At 38.7% G+C, this 25,461-nt stretch overlaps 1 protein-coding gene across 1 annotated transcript in view; it reads left to right on the forward strand.

Annotated features, from left to right (window-relative positions):
* The window catches only part of LOC126092817 (neural-cadherin-like), a 310,348-nt gene that overhangs the window by 120,374 nt on the left and 164,513 nt on the right, over positions 1 to 25,461 (forward strand). The window contains 2 exon segments of the mRNA XM_049908545.1: positions 10,424 to 10,657; positions 24,812 to 24,984. Of these exon segments, the coding sequence (XP_049764502.1) occupies positions 10,424 to 10,657; positions 24,812 to 24,984 (407 nt within the window).

The raw sequence follows: 25,461 nt of genomic DNA on the forward strand, positions 1-25,461 counted from the left end.
TTGCATAGCATTATACATGCATTATTTTGACAATCTACAAGTTGTTTGCGTGTCTGTACATCAGTGTACTGCATTATTTCGGTGATTTACGAGTAGTCTGCAGGTCTGTAGTCTGTGTATTGAGACCCCAAGCACGTCAGAGCAAGTGTTTTGTATCAGTGTAATAAATAAACAATGTGAACTCTGTCCCTAAATAAACTGTTCCAAAATAAATACAGTACACTCCTTCCTCTCTCCAGCAGCTCAGCACAGGCTGAGTCATTTTCCCGCCGTTTTTCCCCCAGTCCACCATGGGATGAAAGTGTACTCTGGTAGCAGTACTGTGTTCTAGGTCAGTTGGACTCTGGACCTCATGGTAGACACACTGGATAGAGCTATTGCCTCAAATTGTTTAAATAAAGACTGCCTACAAAATAAAGTCTTACATCCATCCTATCCAGTACTGGGTTAGTCCTTTTCCCATCAGTTCCTAGTAAGAGGTGGCGGTCGGATGACTTAGGTTAGTGAAGGTAGCCCCAAGTGCCCTTTTTCCCTGTCATTTTCTTAGATTAGTGGAGGTAGCTGTGATGTGTTGCATTGTCCTGCTGGAATTTGAGCGTCCTGCCATTTTCTGAGGGAGGGCAGGGGAGGGGACTAGGTTTGTGGAGGTAGCCCAATTTACCTTCTTCCCGCCAAAATTTGAACTCCCCACCATGACGTCGTTGTGACGTTGTCATATCTATCGCCGCCATCTTAGATCTGCCATCTTGAATAAATTTGGCAACAATGCAGAATGTGGTGACGCTGTCCTTGTCCCACTACTCTCGTAGCCCGCTGATAATAATTGGTTCACAACAGTTCAGTTTGTATTGACACATCTGGGATCACGAGCCATCTTATCTGTGCCCTGGCTGCTGTATGATCTGGCACTGCTGCCCATATAATACGATGATCCTGGTGGGCTAATGTGGTGCGTGAATGTCCAGAACCTCGTCTACAGGTGCGAGAATTTTCACATGTCCACTGGTATCAGCATCGTTGTACATCTGATGCAGAACTTCCAACTATGTGGCAGTTCTCTGAAAGGACTATCACGTCACACAGAAGGCCACAATTTGACCCCTTTCAAACTCGCTTAGATTGCTGTAGGAGGTAGAGTGCATCCCCATGGCATGGTTGTCTGCTTGCTATGTACGTTTGCACCACAATGAGCCTTCTAGCTATGAGCATTCCCTGTTTAATGGTAGACACAGATGGTGCTCTGGTAACTATGCCACTATGCTATCTCTTAGCAGACAATGTTGAAACCATTATCTGTACATCTGTGCAAAATAACTGTCGCTGAAGTGCTTGCGCAGACACTCTGGCCACTTTGAAATACTCATCACCCACTTTCAAGGAAACTATTCATTGAAAAATTTTATTTTTTGCATTTTTCAGCCTGATATCTTCCCTCGATAAAGGACTGGATTTCTTTTCGTTTTGTCATAGATACTTGTTGTGTCACTTTTTCATAAACTGTTCACCAACTTTTATTGAGTCTACAGAGGTAAAAACACATTGTATGGACTTTTCATATGGTCATACATTATTGTGCGTGAAATGTAAATTACATATCAGACCAAATGAAACTTCAGAGTTTGCTTCAATTGACGACAGAAAGGACGTAAATCTCCTTTTCCTCTGCAGAGCTCTCGATTTTCAGAATTGTGGTATTCTTTTTGAATCACCCTGTATTTCATTTAGTCTTAAGACATTTTCTTAATTTGCTGCGTTTAGAACACTTCACAACTACGTGTAATAACACCAGCTTGCCTGTTATACTTTAGAGCATCGCTAAAATAGTCTTTACAGGCAGGACGTACGGCCTCTGATAAGTCAGCTTTTTTTTTATACCGAAAGATTGTACATCACTGATCGTTTCCTTGTACGGAACTCTTTGGTATAAAGTACCAAATATAATAGTCTGGGAATCATCTTCAATAACCATAAACTCTGGAGGATGACATCATATGAGATGACATTCTCACTGAAGTACTCTTACAAGTAGTTAGGTAGTACCACTCAAAATAATTAGCTTCACAGTTACCACTTTAGCTGTTGTGATACGGCATTCGACTCCATATCTGGTTGCCAAAATGCTGTATTTAGTTTTTATTAAACTGCTTCCCCGAGACAAACAGTAATTAAAAGTAGTTTCTTCCGACGTTAGAGCACATTAATAGACCTGAGATTGGTCACACGATATTTGAAGTCAGGAAAAAAGCCTACGATGCACCAAATACGTATGGCAGCATTTGCGGAACTGTATTACGATATATCTGCGATTGATGACTCATATACAGTTTGAGAATTGCCACTGCATTCGAAAGTCGTGGATAATACGTAATCAGTCATTGGTTGTTGGTTTATGAAGGAATTTACATCTTAAAGAAAATGCCACAAATTGCACAGCGGTCAACATGATAACGCAATATTATCATTTGCTGACAGCCATCATAAGAAACACACACAAGTTATAACTTCTTCCTAATATAAGGTTGTTTGCAGTGAGTAATAGAGATGTACACAAATACATCATAAGCGATATGTACTAGATGCTATATTAAGCAAATAGTTTGGCATTAAATACGCAACAGTCCTAGCTAATCAAAGGTGCTGCTCGTTGCTACTGGATGTGTTAGCAGAAACTACAATAGTCTCATTATTTGTTTGTTGTGGTATTCAGCCAGAAGACTGTGTTGATACAGTGCTCCACACTAGTCCACCCTGTATAAGCCTCTTCGTTTCTATATAACAACTGTGTCCTACGTCCATTCGAATATGCTTACCGTGGTTAAGCCTTGGTCTCCCTCTGTAATTTTGCCTCCATACCCAAACTGACGATCCCTTATGCCTCGAAATATGTCCGGTCAACCAATCCCTTCTTTTAGACTAATGTTCCATAATTTCCTTTTTCTCCCCAGATTGGTTGAATATCTTTTCATTAGTTATACGATCTGCCTATCCAATCTTCAGCATTCTTCTTGAGCTCCATGTTTCGGAAGCTTCCATTGTCTTCTTGACAGAACTGTTTATCGCCCATGTTTCACTTACATAGGCAAGGCTACACTCCATACAAATACGTTCATAAAATACTTTCCAACATTTAAATTTGTATCTGAAGTCAACAATGTTTTTCTGTTAGAAAACGCTTCTCCTGCTATTGCCAGTCTGCATTTTATATCCTGTCTACTTCTTTCTCTCTTATCAACTATTGCTTCCCTTTCAAGTACTTGAACTTTTACAACTGCAATCTGATTTGTGTACAAATTATGGATAATCTTGTGTCCCTTTGTTTTATCTTTGATACCTCCAGAGCTTCAAAGAGTGTATTCCACTCAAGATTTTCAAAAGCTTTCTCTAAATCTACAAATGCTATAAACATAAATTTGCCTTTCTTCTGTCTATCTGGTAAGATAAGTGGTAGGATCAGTATTGCCTCTTGTGTTCAGATATTTCACAGCAATCTAATATTGTGCTCAAGTTCGTTTTTACAGCATCCCCCTATCCTCTACATATTTCTTCCACCTTCCACCCTTCTCTTCTTTGCTTAGTTCTAGGCTTACCACTTGAGGTACTGATATTCATATAGTTGCTTCTCTTTGGTCCAAAGTTATTTTTTTAATTTACTTTTCCTGTATGCATCATCTACCTTTACCAAGCGCAAAAGAATGGCTAGGAGGAAAATTCAAAGCCGTTGAAACAGTACTGAATTTTCCTCCTAGTCATTCTCATTTGCGATTTTGTATTTTCTGTCAGTGTCAATTTTAGACATCTGTATTCCCTATTGCCTACATCATCGTTGCATTTTTATATTTTTCCCCTGTTGTCGCTTAAATTCAGTATATCCTGTGTTTACCAAGGATTTGTACGGTGCCTTTTCCCCGTTTTCATCCTCTGCTGCCTTCACTACTTCTTCTTTCAAAGGTACCCATTCGCCTTGTAGTGTATTCCTTCCTCTGTTTCAGTCAACCGTTGCCGTCTGTATCCGCACCTGGAAATGTCTTACAATTTAAAATCTGGTTCCGAAAACTCTATTCCACATGTACAGCCTTCTTTCACGATTCTTAAACAAAGTGTTAGTGCTGCTCAACTTACGCTCTGTGCTAAGTTCTGCCAGGTAGCTTCCCTTCCATTCCTTCTACTATTTTCTCTTCCTGTAACTGCTATCGAATTCCAGTCTCTCATCACATTTAAATTTTTGTCTCCCTTAACTATGTGAATAATTTCATTTATCTTATCGTACACTCACTCAGTTTGTTCATTATCTGTGGTGGTGTAAAGTTGTACCACTGTGGTAGGTGGTAGGTGGGTGCTGCCTTTATGTCTATCATAGCTATCATAATGTTAATGCAGCTTACAAATGGAGTTTTGTATTATGGTACTACAATGAGATGAAAAAAGTGGGATACCTCCTACTATCATGTCGGATCTCATTCTGTCCAGCATAGTGCAGGAACTCGACTTTTTTTTCTTTTTTACTTTTCTTCATTTTGTTCGATGTTATTCGTTGCGTTCGGTCTGGACGGACGTCAAATGACATCCGTTCAGTTGATCGTTGATTCCTTTACTCTGTTTTGTACTATTGAGAGCAACCAGGCCTCTGACCGAATATGTTGAGCTGCCGTGCGGGTTCCACTTGACCACTCTAAACTCTTAACGTCCGGTACGTACGCGCAGACTCATTAGCCACATAATAGATGCGTAAAACTTCTCTTGCGATTTTCACGTAATTGCCAGGCTAGTGCACCTTACTGATGACGAGGTCCCATACTCCGAGGAGCGTAGGGAACGACGCGGGAGACCCGCACCACAGTACTAGGCAAGGTCCTAGCGGAGGTGGTTTGCCATTGCCTTCCTCCGACCGTAATGGGGATGAATGATGATGATGATGATGAAGACGACACAACAACACCCAGTCATCGCGAGGCCAAAAAAATCTCTGACCTGGGACCCCGTGCACGGGAAGCGAGAAAGCTACCACAAGACCACGAGCTGCAGACAACACCTTACTACCTGCACATTAAGCTGTTTTAATGGCCTACTAAAGGTGTACAAAGTTTGAAGTAAACCTGTGATCCCAACGTCGTGGCCTCCTCTTGTTAGTATAGCAAATACTTGGGATCAACTGTCACACATTTTCAGTTATAAATAAATGCCATAAAAGGTAATGTATCATCATTGTAGTAAACTACAGTTAGATACTGCAAGTTACAATATTAAAAGCTGTAATGAGCTTTTGTTCTAGAGCACTCGCTTTTCTAAACGTTGTCGGCTACATACCTGTAGTGAGACAGGGAAGAGTTATGATCGGTAATTCGTCAAACCTGTTTTCAGTGAAGTAAGACAACGTGAATAATGAAATATGTTAAAGAATATATCGTAAAGAAAAGTAAAAAAACTGGCATCTTCTTCATCCATCTTCGTCTTTCTTTCGAATACATTCATGATAAAATTAATCAAAGGAACCACGTGTTTCAGTGGGTCCCACACCCATACCTCGGTGGCGGTCCGTTATTGGCTACCACTAGTGTCTGCCGCTTGCAGGTGGGAACGCCAATTCCGCGAGCAACCACGTCACGACGCCCCATAGGTGGCGTTGCGCGCAACCAGGGAAACGCTAGCCTCTGCCGCTGCACTTTAGTTAGGAACATATGATTTGAGGGGCAAGGGTACAAGTAGTACAAGTTCTTGCTGAAGCATACTGAGTAAATGACTGCCAAAATTAAATGGCTATTTATGAAGTATGTGAATCACTATCGAAGTATCAGCTATTTTTTCCTAATGGTCAGTTTGTGTGCAGTTGTAGCTATGGTTAGAGACTGTAGTGCCCCTGCATTATTTTGTATCATATCTTAAAAACACTTACACTCCTTGCGTCTTAAAACTTTTTCGAGTAAAACAGGTACAACGGCAAAAATGTTTTATTTACTGTGCTATATTTTGCGGATGTGTTGGTACAACATTCATCATATACGTAATACAATACATGATCATTATAAAACAAGGATTTATGAGTAATTAAAGCGAAATTAATACAACAACCTGAAAATTAATGGCTATAAAGCTGAAAGTTATCTGAATAAATAAAAATATAGTGAAGGTTATGTAAATAAATAAAAATATCAATTGAAGCACTCTGTTTCTGTAAACCTGAGCTGTGATAATAAATGAACTGTCGAATTAAACTTATACTGTCGTAATTTGAAAGACAAGCTGCATTGCAAAAGTAATTAATTGTAGTAATGAAAAGGGAAGTCTTTCATACTGTAAAAGTTAGCAATCTGACTGCAAGAATTTTGAACAGTATAAACTGCCTGAATAATTAACTTGGACATGAAACCTAGAGTAATTGGCTTTGCAAAATTTGATCACAAAAACCATCTCTAAATAACGTTAGTTGATCCCGATTGAACAAATAAGAAAATCATAATCTTCTCTCCCTTCCTCTATTCTGCGCAAATCTGGATAAGGCGTTGCTATACTGTTCTGTCTCGCGCGCCGCTATGCTAAAGCTGCATATTACTCTATCTACAGAGACACTCGAGAGGTGCAATGGGTTTTCTGTTAATTGCAAATCGAACTGTTTATCAAACATACTTGGTTGGATGATCCATTAAGAAGAATTGTAAGAGAAAGGTTAGTAAGGAAATGAAATATGCGCATGAATGACACTACTGTGTTTTTGCATATTGAGGAAAAGTGTTCAAGGCAGATTTTAAATTTAATAAACTTCTCAACATCCAAACAATACACTTTCCTATCTCTAAAATCTAACAACTTTCATTACAAAAACCAAGTTAGTTCGATGGCGCAGCAATAGTGAAATAAAAGTAACATCATTATCGTATTTACCTGACATTCCATTAGTTTTCTTTCTTCACAAATCAGTTTCATAATCATGTCGATAGAACTAAACGATACATACAGACATTAAATCTGAATCATAATATTGCCATAGCTTCCTCACTTGCCTAACTCTAACACAGCTGAACTTCGACAGTTCTCTCTACCCAAGCTAAACATTGTCTGCACCCACTGCGCCCCCGCGCAGCTCCAAGATGTTACCGTAGCTTAACTTCTGCGATACAGCTTACAACATCGCTGCTCGCTCACAATTGATTCAGATACCAAAATTATACATGACGACTATCAAAGCAAATAAAATTAAAATACCAAAACGAAAATATACTGGTGTTCTTCCAACACATACAAGACATTATTCATAGTAACATTCTATAATCCCCTCACAGTGTCCGTAGAAACATATTCACTTCCCTCTGTCGTATCTCTTGAACAATGTCCTTCCTGGGCAACACTCGTGATGCTGCATCTTTGTGTTTTACATTTTCAGTCTTCCGCATCTTCTTATTTCAGCACATTCTTTTTTTTCTCCATTCCCTCTTCTTACAGCCATGTTAGCAACAGTCTAGGAATGGTATATACCGCTATAGAACACGTCAGAAAGCGGAGGGACGTAGTTTTTCGTCTCCTGGAAATTTTTCCATTTCAGCTTGATGGAAAGACTACAGAAGATGATTTGATAGGGTACCAATACTAGGTCTCTTAAAATCTGCTCTACAAACTCAAAAAAATGGTTCAAATGGCTCTGAGCACTATGGGACTTAACTTCTAAGGTCATCAGTCCCCTAGAACTTAGAACAACTTAAACCTAACTAACCTAAGGACATCACACACATCCATGCCCGAAGCAGGATTCGAACCTGCGACCGTAGCGGTCGCGCGGTTCCAGACTGTAGCGCCTAGAACCGCTCGGTCACCACGGCCGGCTCTACAAACTCAAGATCACGGTTTAGTGAATACTTGAACCACACTGTTAGAGGATTTTCTCTGCTGATTCAGATTCGCGTGGTCTTCCTCCGCTGCACGTTGTTTCCTTCTGTGTCTATAGTAATTCTGTCCTTTGCTATGGCATCCAAGGATTTCATTGAAATGGAGTTTTCTGCTTTCATTTTCATTACGGCAGCATTTCCGCTGACCTGCGTCACTGCTTCCATCCCGTCTTGATAAACCAATACACGTTTGAAGTGTTTCTTTACATTTTCAGATAGACCGAAATCTTACTTATCACATTGGATATATACAGGGTGTTTCAAAAATGACCAGTATATTTGAAACGGCAATAAAATCTAAACGAGCAGCGATAGAAATTCACCGTTTGTTGCAATATACTTGGGACAACAGTACTTTTCAGGCGGACAAACTTTCGAAATTACAGTAGTTACAATTTTCAACAACAGATGGCGCTGCAAGTGATGTGAAAGATATAGAAGACAACGCAGTCTGTGGGTGCGCCATTCTGTACGTCGTCTTTCTGCTGTAAGCGTGTGCTGTTCACAACGTGCAAGTGTGCTGTGGACAACATGGTTTATTCCTTAGAACAGAGGATTTTTCTGGTGTTGGAATTCCACCGCCTAGAACACAGTGTTGTTGCAACAAGACAAAGTTTTCAACGGAGGTTTGATGTAACCAAAGGACCGAAAAGCGATACAATAAAGGATCTGTTTGAAAAATTTCAACGGACTGGGAACGTGACGGATGAACGTGCTGGAAAGGTAGGGCGACCGCATACGGCAACCACAGAGGGCAACGCGCAGCTAGTGCAGCAGGTGATCCAACAGCGGCCTCGGGTTTCCGTTCGCCGTGTTGCAGCTGCGGTCCAAATGACGCCAACGTCCACGTATCGTCTCATGCGCCAGAGTTTACACCTCTATCCATACAAAATTCAAACGCGGCAACCCCTCAGCGCCGCTACCATTGCTGCACGAGAGACATTCGCTAACGATATAGTGCACAGGATTGATGACGGCGATATGCATGTGGGCAGCATTTGGTTTACTGACGAAGCTTATTTTTACCTGGACGGCTTCGTCAATAAACAGAACTGGCGCATATGGGGAACCGAAAAGCCCCATGTTGCAGTCCCATCGTCTCTGCATCCTCAAAAAGTACTGGTCTGGGCCGCCATTTCTTCCAAAGGAATCATTGGCCCATTTTTCAGATCCGAAACGATTACTGCATCACGCTATCTGGACATTCTTCGTGAATTTGTGGCGGTACAAACTGCCTTAGACGACACTGCGAAGACCTCGTGGTTTATGCAAGATGGTGCCCGGCCACATCGCACGGCAGACGTCTTTAATTTCCTGAATGAATATTTCGATGATCGTGTGATTGCTTTGGGCTATCCGAAACATACAGGAGGCGGCGTGTATTGGCCTCCCTATTCGCCAGACATGAACCCCTGTGACTTCTTTCTGTGGGGACACTTGAAAGACCAGGTGTACCGCCAGAATCCAGAAACAATTGAACAGCTGAAGCAGTACATCTCATCTGCATGTGAAGCCATTCCGCCAGACACGTTGTCAAAGGTTTCGGGTAATTTCATTCAGAGACTACGCCATATTATTGCTACGCATGGTGGATATGTGGAAAATATCGTACTATAGAGTTTCCCAGACCGCAGCGCCATCTGTTGTTGACAATTGTAACTACTGTAATTTCGAAAGTTTGTCTGCCTGAAAATGTACTGTTGTCCCAAGCATATTGCAACAAACGGTGTATTTCTATCGCTGCTCGTTTAGTTTTTATTACCGTTTCAAATATACCGGTCATTTTTGAAACACCCTGTATATGGCCACGATCAAGAAACTTATAATCTGTTGTGTCAATAGGCTGATTTTGCCTCAAGATGAACAAGAGGTATTTCAAAATATAGTCTATTTAAACACGCATTAAATATTACTATAAGTACACATTACAGCACGCACATTTGGCTACTGCTGTACTTTCAGAAAAATGCGTACCTGAACCTTCATGAAAGATGGCAGCAATTCTCGTTCTGTCTGCCAGTTCATTTACACTAGTTATATCCTAAATGCAGTCCAGGCATTGTCTTAGGACTTAAACATCTTCGTCAGTGTGTGCGGCCCTATGCGGGAAATCGCTTTTAATTTTTACTTAGAATAGATAGACACTTGGCTTTCCAAGCGTGCATTTAGGTCATTTTCTTGTGAAATGTCACTTGTACTAACTGTATTCTCGGTCCCTCGTTTCATATAAACAATATTTGACGCCATCGTGCAGCGCCCTATGCTGCAGTGCAGTTCCGCTCAGTACAGTCTAACCTTTATACTTTAGAATGTTACTGTTATCTTAGAAAGTGGACTGATTTTTGGCTGCTATTACGAGAAGCAACAGTGCACATAATATCAATAGGGTTTCTCAAAATTCGCTCTTTTTGGAAAGTGTGAAGCTCTAGTTAAAATGTCACTGGAGAATGGGGGAGAGATAGCAGTCTTTGTAAGCAGTTTTGAATTTTGAAAGCAGTTCTTACAAAGAGATCGGATTTCTGAGCAGGTGCTTCTTTTGCTGTTTGCAGGTACATTCATTTTGAACGTGACAGCAGTGGACAACGACGATCCATACGAGGATAGCAATGCAAGGATAAAGTACTCGATTGAGAAGAACGCTGTAGATGAACGCACAGGATCCGCTATTTTTGGAATCGACTCCGACACTGGAGAAATAGCGACTGCCATTTGTTGTCTCGACCGAGAGCGTACACCGAGCTATACAATCCAGATTATTGCCACAGATGGGAGCGGGCTAGAAGGTAAGAGCAAACACTATATCATACATGCATGGCTAAAGACACAATTCACTTGACTGTATGGTTCAGAAACTTACTCATTAGTTTTGACACAATGTGATCCAGTGGATTATTGTTTAGCTTTGTAAGTGCTACTGCCAAGGTATTTTTCAGGATTTCGTTATTGTGACTTTGATGAGTGCATCAGCGTGCATACTCATTTTGTTGCGCTATTCTTACATTTTCCCTTGTAAAATTAGCTTATCTGCAAACACCATAGCGGTGTCCTGCTAACGATCGCTTTGTTCTCCCAAACTGGAAATGAAAAAATTCGGCGATCGAACTGATCGCCGAATTCAGGAGAACACTCTGCCACTGATACTGCTGCAGAAGCGGCTCGTGGGCCCCGAGGAATCATGACGTCATAACATGACATCACGATGTCTCTCACGCTGACCAATTTCGCTGGTAGTTTACGGCTAACCAATTATCGATGGTAGTTCTTGAACCTGTGTGTTAGGCTATAAATCACTCTGTTATTTAACTAATAATTCGTAATCAATTGCCTTCAGTCAATCACTTAAGACTACAATCTGTAACTCTGACTACGGTAATTTCCAAGAATGACTGCCCATCGAAAGCGCGGGCCCGTAACGATATATATCGAATGTGCAACACTATTATTAATAAACAATAATCTATCTAGCTTCTCTCATGAATTAACTGAAAAACACTGATCCACTAACTCAGTGTGATCTCACAGATCGATCAGCGTGTGGTTTTGTGTTGTCACGATCTCGCTGAATACGTGGATCAATGTTTTTTTTTTTTAATTTAAATAATGGGAGAAGGTAGGTGGACCAATGTTTATTAATAATAGAGTTGCACATTCGATATATATCGTTAGGGGCCCGTAAGTTCGATAATCATTCTTGGAAATTAGCTTTTTTACTATGAAAAAGGGCAAAGTACCATTGGCTTACGTCAGTGACCTGTCTCTGTATGGAGAGGAGAAGGTGTTGTTATTGTAACAACAAATAATTTTTTTCGCCTTTCTTTTCCTAAATGTAGATACAGTTGTTGACACTAAAAAGAAAACTGCTCGGAAACGTAGTTTTTGTAATTGAAAACTGCTTAGTTACATTTGCCTTAGTATGAAAATTTTCGGAGTACTTTGGACAACAAAGTCCTACTGCACATGTTTCAGAATGGTACCTGGTATCTTTTCTTGTCAGTATCTCAGATTTTGCCTTGCTTCGTTCTGCACTACGCTTATTTCCCCTCAGAGAGCATGCTGACATTTTTGTTCAAAAAATGGTTCAAATGGCTCTGAGCACTATGGGACTTAACATCTGTGGTCATCAGTCCCCTAGAACTTAGAACTACTTAAACCTAACTAACCTAAGGACATCACACACATCCATGCCCGAGGCAGGATTCGAACCTGCGACCATAGCAGTCGCGCGGTTCCGGACTGTGCACCTAGAACCGCTAGACCACTGCGGCCAGCTGACATTTTTGTGCTCCAAATCAATTTGGCAAAATGTTTCTCACGGAATCCTTTTACCAGTGAACTACTTTGAGTGGATATTTTGTTCATGAAAACCGATGCCAATTCAGTGACGAATTCTACAAGATGTTAGGTAGGCCTTGAATTTTTATATAAAACGTACGCATTTTCAACCACCATCAATTTGCTTGCTCTCAAAATGTAGTAGTCCATTAGCTGGAAGCTGTGGTACACCAGCCTTATTTTTATTATAATCTAGATGCGTCTCATCTTCTCTGTTATTATTTTGTTCTTACACTGACAGTGGATGAGTCTACGAAGTTCAGTTTTTTGCAGTTTCTGGGTACTTAGACCTTTTGCTAGCTCTTTCCTATTTTTCAATACTGTATTGCAAAGCCAGCTTACAAATAACATAACAGTGTAGCATATAACAGTCAACGCCGTTTGCACTGCATATGGCCTTGTGAACTGCGGCGCCTTGGGAATGGTGAACGCCACAAAGCAAGTACATACATTGTTATGTGTGTTCCTTTTACTCCAGCAAGAATGAAAAATGTTGCCTTCTGTGTATTTTCATGCTAGTACAAGCATCATAGAGTATCTTTATGCAGACAACAGACGTAAGAAAAATGTTGGAATATGTTTACAAAGTTGAGAAACTGCCTATGTAGATCCTATGTCACTCATCTTTCCGAAAAATAAGCCAGTAGGAGCTACGCCGCTTGTCGGCAAAGAGCTAAATGTCCTGCAAACTGACTCATTTCACGTTACTTCGAAAAAGAATCGTTAAAATAACCTATGTAGGAGGGGAGAGCGGGGAAATACCGTGCACGTAAGCCATTTTTCAAATATTTCGTATTTTTTGAACTCAATTGAAATGCTGAACACCTTTTTTTGGGCAAGAAATCAATGCCCCACACGTTTATGGCTTTATATTTGCTATATTGCATCGATTTACGTTCCTACAGCTGTTTTACAAAAGTGTTACATTGCACGGTATTACCCTGAGGGGTGGGGTAATACCGCACAATATATCTTATGATACAGCATTGCACATAAAATGACAAAAACTCTGTAAAAATAAATCAAATTAAGAAATTCGAAATTCAGAATTTATTTAGAATTGAAACACATGAATTTTACAACTTATTAAAGTTTCTAAAGACAAAAAATCCTTTTACTGGTAAAACAAAATTATTTGATTTTGGTGTCAACTTGTCTCTGAACACATTTATCCCCTGTTTTAATGGCAGTAGTCGCAAATATAGTTTTCAGCTGTGTCACATGCACTACACAAGGAAAACTTGTAAGATGACACACATACACACACTTCCAAATATACAGTTCACGAAAATTCCAAAAGAAATTACCATATGAGGCAATACCATTCACCACGGGGCAATACCGTGCTTCGGGCACGGTATTGCCCCGAGACAACATGACTCGCCATTTTAAATTCTAACCCAACAATCACGAAATTTAACGTATAACATTTGATGTTTAAAAGAAGATCAAGAAATGCCTAATTAAATAGATCTACTTTAAATATTGTTGCTATTACATATTTCGCTCACCTCTAGATTTATTATCTTCAGATTTTATAAGAAAACAGTCGAAATCAGTTGAAACCGATTGTCGAAGACGTCTGCGCCGTTGAACGATCTAGACCCCTTTGTGTCTGATTATAGTTACTTCCACTATGTGGTAGCACCATGCAGCGCTCTTTGCGCTCTCTGGGAAACTAGATAAAGCGGTGCACGGTATTACCCCGCTGTACGGCATTGCCCCGCTCATCCCTAACATGTACGAAACTAAATAATAAAGTAAAGTATAGTGTGTTAAATTTTAGTTGGCAGCCCGCTCCGTGCGGTCCCAGCTGTGATTCGGTAAAAGTCGGTAGATGTCGGAAGGCTTCGGTCGACAGTCATTTGCTTTTTAGGCTGTTGTTAACGTTTTGTGTGAGGTAGTTATTAGTCGTCTTCTTTATTGTTTTGTGTGTCTGTGTTGTGAGTGGCTCATATTGTGCAATACCGGTACGTACGTTGTCAAAACGAGGTAGTTCCTGGAATGTCTTGTGAGTCACGTACCTACTGCTAGTAGCAAATCAGTGCTACGTAGCGATGCTCGTAAAATTATATTGCGTGCTATTGAATGCCGCAAAACGTAAAAGGAGCGGAAACAATTATTCCACCTCACCAAAAAATCTTTCGTGAGAATACAACATGTGCTGGACAAAGCATGCACATCATTAGGAGGTTCAAACAGTTTCCAAGAATCTTTATGGCAGTCACTGAAAAGGCCTGGGAACAAAGGACGAGTTACCATTTCAGATATTGTGTTCACCATCGATGTGAAGGGGACTTCTATTTCGCCAGTATTACTGTAAATTATTCTTTTATGACTGCTTTATTGTTTTGTATAGAAACACCGCTGGTTATTGCATTATTTCGACATACATTCATTTTACAATACAGTCCCACTGTCTACGAAATTATTAATACAGCCACCGATATATATTAAAACACTATTGTGAGAAAGAGTCAGGCACATAAACGGAATATCATGACAGTCACAGCAAATCACCACTTGATTTGAAATGCTTCTACAAAACTATATCAATCAGCCATTCATTGTGTGATAAGTTTTATTTCTATAATATATTGTTTCCATTCCTTGCGGTAAGTGTACTTAATTGCTGCTGTTAGGATCATTATTAACTATGTTAATGCGTAGGACTACTCCAGGTTCGTTTACAAACAGCATTTAAAGCGATTTTTCCTTCTGTGCGTGACACGCTTTCACGGAAGCATGAAATTTGTTAACCATGTTTGTATCATGCTGAACACAAGGAACTGGTTGTATTATGCACAAGGGTTGCAATAAGTAGCTGCTCTCCAAAGTGTTGGACTGGATAGTTGCGAGCCAGATAGTACAGACTTTAATATTCTTCATTTCTAAAGACCATATTAAAACTCCAGGCAGCTGAAGACTTGCGCCTACTGCCAGCTCTGCAGGGGCAAGAGAAGCATGTGTTTACCCCGCACGGCTCCTCACCACGCGTCACCCAATGTGGGGCCGGGTTTGTTTCCTCTCCTTCCCGCTCACACACACCCCTCACCATCTGAATTCTATCACCTTAAAAGTTAAACACACTTTTAATATGATCTTTAGAAATGAAGAATATTAAAGTCTGTACTATCTGGCTCACAACTATCCAGTCCAACACTTTGGAGAGCAGCTACTTATTGCAACCCTTGTGCATAATACAAACAGTTCCTTGTGTTCAACATGATACAAACATGGTTAACAAATTACAGATGTTGCTGTGATCGCTCAGTGCTCTACTGTCAGACATCCTTCGTAGAACAGTCCAGCATGCTTTCGCAGGGGAAAGTGTCTTGGTCAGTGGCATCAAAAAGTCAGTATAAATTTGAAAACTTAATAAACCACGGAATAATGTAGATAGAGAGGTAAAAATTGACACACTTTCTTGGAATGACATGGGGTGTTGTTAGAACCAAAAAACAACAAAGTTCACAAAATGTCCGACAAATGGCGCTGGACAGCAAAACGTCAGTGACTGCACATGAGGATCGTGTATAAAAGGAGCTGTAATGAGAGAATCAGATGCACCAGTGGTCGCAGCATGTTGACGTTACGTGAAAAGGCTCTTTCAGTGAAGCTGTATTATCATAATGGGGAATGTGCTAGTTCAGCGCTACGATCCTATCGCCATAGGAAGGAGATTCGAACAGGTAAAGGTCCATTGACAAATGCAGCTGTGATGAGAATGATTTCAAAGTTTGAAGCCACGGGTTGTTTAGACGATAGACCCCGTAGTGGCCGACTGAGCACAAGGCGTAATGCTGCTGAGACAGTTCAGGAAGAAATGGAGACTGTAGTGGGTTTGTCTATGCATGGGGAAGTCAGCACTCATGCAGTCGCACCAGCACTCCATACACTACTGTTTGCTTGGCACTTAGGCGTACCCACTGATGCTATCCGTACAAAATCCATCAGCATCATGAACTGTTACCTGGCGATTTAATGAAGCGGAGGGCATTTGCAGTGTGGGCCGGCACAGCTGCATCTCATGAGCTATATCAGTACATCACAGAATGGATACAGATAATGTTTAAGAAGAAAGTCTTCACCTTACAAGCAAAGTCTCCTTGTAGTAATGTGTTCCAAGATTTAATATCCACATTACCCCAAAAAATATAGCTTCAGATTACTCTGACAGAACAAACTTGCCTTGCACCATTAGTCTGTTGACTACTGGTATATAGCACAGTGTCAACTCAGTTGTCGCTAGGCAGCACAACGGGGCATTCTATTGCCAGTCTCATGTTTAAAATGTTGCCATTATCAGTGGCTGTCTTTCATTCACTGTTGTCAGTCATTCCAGAGGAGATGCAAAATGTCTCCAGTATGTATTATGAAGATAGGGTCAGAGTAACCAGCTAAGTAATAGCAAAGTTAAGAGCACAAATAATAGACAGTTTCATCATATATGAAATGAATATAAAATTATTTGCTTCATATTTCTTAGTTTTCTTTCTGTTTTCAGAAATTAAAATTTCCTGTATGTTGTACTTTAGTTCACTACAAACTAATTCTGCAGACAATCATGACACATGGAAGGCTCTGTAGGCATCTTCACATAACAGGAGAAGGAAAAGTCTGTAATGGAAAAAGCAATGCACTGTTAATGCCATCAATCAGCAATATAAGCAGAAAGTTTTTCCAGTTCTGCTATCTCATTCAAGATTCATGATGAATCGCTCAGCACATAGCCCCCCCCCCTTTTATCTCGATGTGAGAGCTAGGTACTGCAATAGGTACTTGTAAGTACTAACACCCCACGGAGAGCTGTTGGAGAGTCTGCAATAAGTTCCCTGTCAACCATATCTTTTATGCCATTCATGCCCTTGCCCATTCATAGCTCTGATGAACAACATGTTTGTTTACAATGTGAGTTTGTCAAGCCTGACTTCCCTTCCTGGTAATGAAGAGTTCTCTTCATGCTGTGCCATTGCTTTATCCCAGCCTGACTTTCTTTTTACAGTGTGTTTTTTGTATTGGTTCTAACATTGTGTATTGAGAATAAGATAAGAACATGTTGGCCCAAGCACATTGGTTACAATTGATTACCACACCTGTGGAAATATGATAAAGAAAATATTACACACAGAGTCCTATGATTACCAGTCCATTAGCAATCTTTGAATGGACATACTAACTTTTAATAACTTGTTGGAATCATTTCACCATCTTATTGAGTAAATAAACACAGATGTACAAGAATCTGTTTTAATTTCCTTACCATAGCATAGACATCTATACAAAGGTCAGAAGAGAACATTAATTTTCCACTCGGTTGAAAGAGGTAAGTTATGAACTCCTTGTCAGTTTATTTAACATTTCAAGAATTTCATTTTAGATTGTAGGGAGGACCACTGCGACTACTGTTGTTAACTTATCAGCTGACTGTGCGCAAAGGCTAGATAAAATAACTAATAACAGACAGTAGTCCCTTTTAAAAGTGCTCTATTTCGAGTAACTGATGTTAGCTTTCCTACTGGTAAGAGATGTCGGAGATTTACTCCAGCAAATTACAGAAGAAAACTGTTTAACATTGGAGAAATCTTTAGAGAGTGCCTCATTTATTCTATTTCAAAAAATTATACTTTTGTATTGATACTGCAAACTTTTCAGTGCTGAGACTATCATGGTTGCAGTCAGACTTTTCAGAATCGAAAAAAAGTGCGCACTCCTAACCCAACATTAAAACTCAACAAACCATATAAACGCAATCCTGGCAAGAATTACATTTGTGTTTACATCTACACAAAATGCCTGATGAGGGAAATCAGAAACTTATTCAGGCTGAGACATGCCCTAAATTAATCTCTGATTTTCTTCATCAAGTACTTTCCCTATATGCAGACACAACTGTAACTTTCACCATGGTTTTTGTGCATTTATGTGTGTGGGAATGTGATGGGTTACTATCCTAAAATCAAACACTTCCACTTTATATTTCAATACAGATGTATATTTAAGTACAAGCATTTACATGTGTATATACAACAAGTCGCATAAACAGATTTAATCACCTCAAACTTTTTGTCCAAAGAACTTGTGAGCAGAGAGAGAGAGTCCTCATTTGTGGGTCGACGTTTATATCGATGCCACATGTGGTTTGGGGAGTTTTGGTGTTGGGCTAGAAGTGCAGACATTTTTTCCCAGTCTGAAAATCCTGACATACCTGCTGCTGAGATACTTCAAGCACTAAAAACTTTGCAGCAACATAAAGGATGCACTTTGTAAACACAGTCCTTGAGAGCATAGGGTTTGTCATTTCAAGGGACAACAGGAATATAAAGGGAACTTCTTGGAGCTAACAACAGACATTGCAAAGTATGATTATGTATCGAAAGAGCACTTCTTAAGAAAAAGTTCTCACAAAACCAATGTTCACAACCCTGGTGAAGTAAAACAGAGTAAATTCACGAGTGGTACTTTTTTATCAGTGCATATTCAACATTAAATTTTAAGTGAACTGAGAAAGCATTATACTACTCAGTAATTTTAAACTTCCTACTCCTCACGAAACAAATGTCAATGGTTGTTCATTTTGTTCCGGCAAAACTTGATGAAGAAATAACAGTCAAAAAACATATCCTTAGCTACATTCCAAATATATTCACTAATGATGAATGCTAACCCATGCTCACTTGAATGAGTTGTTAAGACAGCAAATTTCTGTGAAAATTGTCCAAAGCCAAGGATACAAAAATGGTTCAAATATGAGAAGACAAAATTTAGGATTTCAAAACTGAATTAAAGACATTAAATCATGAGATTTTGGGTCCATGTGGGGCTCTTTTGTTAAACTATGTCATGACTATGCTGTACTATCTTGTTGTTGTCAACTTCGTCAGTACAGTTCAAGAAGTTTTCAATTTCTATTCTCCATCTTCCTACTATCCTGCACTGAATATTTTTTTCTGGTAAGCTTTCTTTTGAATGTTTTTCTCTTTTTGAAAGTGACAGGGATTAATGTCACACCCGTGACAAAAAAGAAGATAAAGTTTGCTTCTTGTTTGAACAAATACTTCAAAATTTTTAATGTTCTAGGAAAGTGGGTTAAGAAAATATATTAACTCCTAAACCTATTAAGTTTTTGGAAATAACTGTATTTTATCCAGGAATGTTGTCACAGGTGTGACAGTAATATTTGTAATGGTGAAATCTTAACTGGTGAGATTTCAAATAAATACAGGTCTACTGACATTAAAAATAAATGTAAATAATGTAGCTTGCATTTGCAGATAATGACTTCTTCAACAGAAAGAATGACAAAGCTGTGGGATAAAATGAAGGAAAATCCACTGAACCATGAAGAACACTTAAAAAAGGAGAGAGAAAGGGACAAAATGAGAAGAATGAAGAACAGAGAGCAACTGCTGATGAACCAATGCAGTGTGCTAAAAAAGAGAGAGAATGATAAAACTAGACAAAGGTTGTGTAGAGAAAGGAAATGTAAAAATATGGCAGAAACAAACCATACCAGTGAATTAGGCAAAGCTATACATAAGGCAAAAAAAAATCAATTCCAAACAGTCCAAGGAAATGGACTGCTGTTCTTAGGAAACTGGTTAATGAACTGGATCTTGCTGACATTAAAAGAAATGTTAAGATATCCCCAAAAGGTTCAAGAAGTTTGCCAACTGAACAAGAAATAAAATAGATGAGTATTTTTGTCAAGATGATGTTAGTCAAGCTACTCCTGGTATTCATGATGTAAAACCTGTTATAGACCGCAGAAGTGGAAAATGAGAACATGTTCAGAAGTGGTATATGATTATGACTGTTAGTGAGGCCTATGAGGAATTTAAGAATTCAAATCCTGATACTCCATTAGGAAAGTCAACATTTTATGAACTATGGCCAAGTCATGTACTAACAGTTTCAGAAACACCTCGTAATGTGTGTATATGCAAATACCATCCAAATTTTAAATTTCTAACTGAAAGCATTTCACATGTGGTTCCAGGTTGTCCTATTTCTACTAAAGAGTTGCTTCAGAAAGTTACTTGTGATGTAGAAAATGAGGTTTTTATGACACAAAAATTCAGAAAGTGCAAACATGGCCTCTCATTGTGGTTGACTGACGAAAATCAAGATAAAATTCTGTCCTGGAAGCAGTGGAAGGACTATGATGGAGTGCTAAATTTGGTGGAAAATTCATCAACACTGAAAGCAGCCACTGAAGAGTTAGAGAACAGGATGTCAACATTTAAAAGACATTTCTGGATATGAGAGAAATAAGTCAAATATTATGAGTCCTGTAAGGAAGAATTTACAAAGAATGATGTTGCTATGCAAGTTGACTTTGCCGAGAACTTTTCTTTAATGTCACAAGATGAAATTCAGGCTGCACATTGGAGCCATAAACAAGTAACATTATTTACGTGCTATGTGTGGGATAGTCTAAACACTGTTTCGTATGTGATTGCAAGTGATTATCTTTCACATGACAAATTTGCAGTTTGGTGCTTTCTTGAAAAAATTATATCACATCTAAAACAGCAGAATCAGAATTTACAAAAAGTTCATATGTTTTCAGACAATTGCACTGCTTCACAGTTTAAAAATTAATTTACATTGTCCTACCTCTGCTGCACCGAATTGTGTTTGGGAGTTGAAATTGAGTGGGACTTCTTTGCCACTTCACACAGCAAAGGGGATAGGGGGAACAGGGAAGAGAACTGTTTGGAGAGGAATCAGAAGTTGGACAGTGGTGATGAATAACGCAAAGGAATTTTCAGATTATGCGAGTGGTAAATTGAATGAAGTTCATCTTCTCTTCATTTCAAGCAGTGATGTAGACAAGGCAAAGGAACGGTAGTCAAGGCTTTGGGAAGATGTCATTCCTATTCCTAAAGTGCATTCTAACCATTATTTTAGAAACTATGACAGTCACCATATTTTAGCTGCGGAAACATCTGGCAGTGAAATGACAAGATATGACATCTTTCGGGAGATCCCTAAATCCAAGAAACAGCTGAAATTTTCTGATGTTTATTCAGATTCCGAAGAGTCTGATGTTCAAGATAACGAAGCAACATCAGAAAATGAAGTACAGACCACCATAAATCCAACTAAGGAAATAAAAGCTGGAACCTTTTGGATCCTCAGGCTACATAGTGAGCGGAGAAATGGACAGAATTTTGTTGCTGTTTGCCATGTGAGAAACTCTTTTGTGCTAATGAAAATGACGTTTCAATGTTTTTTTTACAAAAGAATGTTGTTAAAATTTTGAATCCTCCTGCAATTCGAATCAAAGGAAATAGAGTTTTTCATTACTTCTGTGAAACTATTTAAGTATGTATTTCTGTGTATATTTCTTTACTTAGTATTCCTTCCTTTAGTTATGTGAACATGACAATTCTTCATTCTCCATGTTGTGTATTATGTTGAGCTAAGAGAGTGTTTCAGTTGAAGATGAGCTGTCTGTTAGTCTTTATTAAATAACTGCGGTTTTTTTTATTAATTTAACATCAACACCACTTTCATTAAGTAATGTGATTTTTCTGTACTGCAAAAAATGTAATGAATCCATTATCACCCTTTAACTCTCTGAAATATTGAGAGAAATTTGTACATGTCACACCCATGACATAATTATGTCACACCCATGACAAGAGAAATTATGTTATTACTTTGAAAATAATGTAAGTTTCATTCTGATATTTTCATGGCTAATGCAGTAAGTTTTCAGTTTTATACAATTATTAATTTGTTTACATATAATCATTCAATTCACAGATTTTTCCCTGTAATGGTCAATGCGCTACATTGCACTTCTGAATTTTGTCACACCCATGACATATGATTTTTGGTTAAAAATACTGGTTTCCATCAATTACAAAAAGAAAATTATATTCAGACTTAGTAATGTAATCAGTTTCCTTTTAAATGATATGTAGGCCTATTGAAAGAGGAATCTTTAATATGGGACATTTTAAAATTATTATACAGTTCATTTATAGAGTTAAAGTGTCACACCCGTGACTATGGAATCAGTCATCTGCAGTCAAATGACTGTAAACCTTCCTAGTGGTACATGTTGAAGTCGAATATATGCTATCAAGAGTCTTAGATACTACATCAAACAAGAGTATGATGCTGTTTCTGAAGCTGTTTTTGTATTGACATGTTAAACATCTGACAGTATGTACTGTGAACATTTTATGTTACATGTAAAGAAAACACAAAAGCTGCTAGCTAAAATTTTTAAAAATTATTATGAACATTAATAAATATGCTCAAAATGTGTGTGTGTATGTGTGTGTGTGTGTGTGTGTGTGTGTGTGTGTGTGTGTGTGTGTGTGTGTGTGTGTGTTTGTGTGTGGGCGCACGCGTGCGCGCGCGCATACACGCACGTGATATGATATGAAACAGAGAGATTCTATATGCTGAAGTTAAGCCTCTTTACAGGAAGGGGGATAAAGAGATACCATCAAATTATCAACCAGTTTCACTTTTGCCGGCTTTCTGAAAAATAATTGAATAGGTTGTGTACAAGCATCTCTGTAAGCATCTGTGTGCAAGTAATATATTTTCCAAGTCACAGTTTGGGTTTCTTAAGGGTTCTGATATAGAGAAAGCTATTCACACTTACAGTGAGAATGTATTTAATTCATTAGATAATGATTTAGAGGCTACTGGCATTTCTGTGACCTGTCAAAAGCCTTTGACTTGTGAACCACAGCATTCTCTCAAGTAAATTAGAATATTATGGTGTCACCAGCAATGCTTTGAAATGGTTTGAGTCTTATTTACCTAATGGGAAACAAAGGGTGTCATTGTGAAATACCTGTGGAGTAAACAGTCAGTCTTCATCTGATTGGGAATTAATTACATGTGGTGTTCCTAAAGGTTCCATCTTGGGTCCATTGCTTGTTCTTGTGTACATTAATGACCTATTGCCAGATCCTAAGTTTGTGTGTTTGCAGATGATACAGACATTACAATAAGTAGCAAGTCAAGTACTGACTTAGAAATAGTTGCTAATCAAATTTTCACTGGCATTAGTAAATGGTTTAAAGCTACTTCACTGTCATAAAACTTTTAAAAGACCCAATATATGCAGTTCAGAACCTGTAAGAGATTTCCTTCCAGCATATGTATAACATATGGAGATATGCAGATCAAAGAGGTTGACAGTGTTATATTTCTGGTATTACAACTTGATAATACATTCAGTTGGGAAGGGCATACCACAGAATTTCTTAAGCACCTAAACAAGTCTGTACTTGCAGTGAGAATGATGTCAGAGGTAGGAGATATAAATATAAACAAACTTGTGTACTTTCATTCTATTATGTCATATGGGATCATATTCTGGGGTAACTCATCAAACCGAAAAAAGTTTTCAGGACGCAAAAGCATGTTATAAGAAGCATTTGTGGTATAAATTCAAGAACATCTTGTAGAAACCTGTTCAAGGAACTTTGTATTCTAACCACTGCTTCTCAGTATATTTAGTCCTTCATGAAATTTGTTGCAGGTAAAATATCTCTATTTCTAAGTAATAGCTCAAACATACTATTGACACTAGGAATAAGAACATTTTCAATAAATTGCCAGCAACCATTAAAAACTTGGTTTCACATAAAGGCTGATTTAAACAACAGAGCTTGAAAGACGTTTTAATAGGCAACTCCTTCCACTCCGTAGATGAATATCTTAACAGGGCCTGTTAGACCAGCTTAATAAAAATGTCTGTTAGATTTCAGTTCTGACAGCACTTGGTCACAACAATCAAGATTAGGTATTTTGTGTATGATAAATTTATTAAAAGTGCATAACAATGTTTCATTCTGATAGCGTATTAATTCTGGAAATATTAGCAGTTCCAGTTTAATGTAATCACCTATTTTGACAATCTCTTGACAAATGACCAGCATAGTAAGTATTACATTCAAATGTTTTTATGTTATGCTTTTTGACATGTTCCACACCCATGAGAATCATCTCAATATTGCTCTATGGAACAAAAACTGAATCTAATCTAATATAGTCTATTAATAAAGTTATGTAAAATTCACACAGTTATTCACAAGGTGTCACGATAAGTGTGTCAATATAAAATTAGATTTTCTTAAAGGCATTTCTATCCTTGTTTAACCAGTGGAAGGTGGAAAACATTGTAAATAACTATGTATTAAACTAAAAATAACAGAAATTTTATATTGTTCCATTAAGTTTAATAGATAGAACATTTTTATTAAAACCAGAACATGACGATAGATCAAGCTCCTTCTACCTGCGCTATAAGCTTTTAAAGATCTCAGGAATTGCCTTAAAAGGAAATGAATTGTTACTTCTTGTAAAATTTAGCACTGAGAACAAGACACAGAAGTTTTATTTTATTTACAGAGAAATGGCTATTAAGTACTTACTGTAAACAGAAAAGCAACCCATTCCCACAATCACTAAATTTGGATTCAGTTTTAAAGGTGTTAGCAAGAGCCCAAGAATAGGTGGGTGGGAGGCAAATAATATATAATTTGTGTGGAAAAATGTTCTCAAACTGGCCCTGGTTAACATGTATGATCAGAAAAGACTTCAAGAAAGACTGTTTCTCTTACCAGGGACAACTACCGTCTCAATTTTAGTGAAGGATGTGAATGACACACCACCAGAATTTTCAAAATCAGAATGGTTTGCAGAAGTGGATGAAACAGAAGGTGACAACATCCCTCACAAACCAATACTTACAGTGACAGTCCGTGACCAGGACGAGTCTAGCACTTTTCAGTTCAAGGTAAGTTTCTTTTCTGTAACTGCTTTTTTGGTGTGGTTCTACTTTCCTTGTAAGGAAAAAAAAGTGTTATGTTGGATAGAACTACAGATATGTGCACCATCACCACCACACCAGTATTCTATGGTAACCATGTACCTGGTTTCAGTATACCCCTTCAGTCCCTCCTGCTCCCAACCACTGGTGGCTGTGTCAAAGAAGCAGACACTGTGTGCTATGTGATTGCATCTGGATAAGTCATTGCATACATGGATGAGCAAGGTCTTACATAACCTCCTAGCAACCACTTCGATGCCTTACATCAGTCCAAACAATGAAATATCTCTCATGAAGCCTTGTGTACATTTCATGCACAAGGAGACCTCTCCCCTAGCATTCTGCAGAGTTTTCCGACACATGCAGTCCTCTCAGAAAGAGCTTCATCCTTATCTTTCAGTTTGCTTACATTCTACATTATCTGCAAACACTGTGTTGCCACCT

Source organism: Schistocerca cancellata, chromosome 7 (genome assembly GCF_023864275.1).
Source record: "Schistocerca cancellata isolate TAMUIC-IGC-003103 chromosome 7, iqSchCanc2.1, whole genome shotgun sequence".
NCBI lineage: Eukaryota > Metazoa > Arthropoda > Insecta > Orthoptera > Acrididae > Schistocerca > Schistocerca cancellata.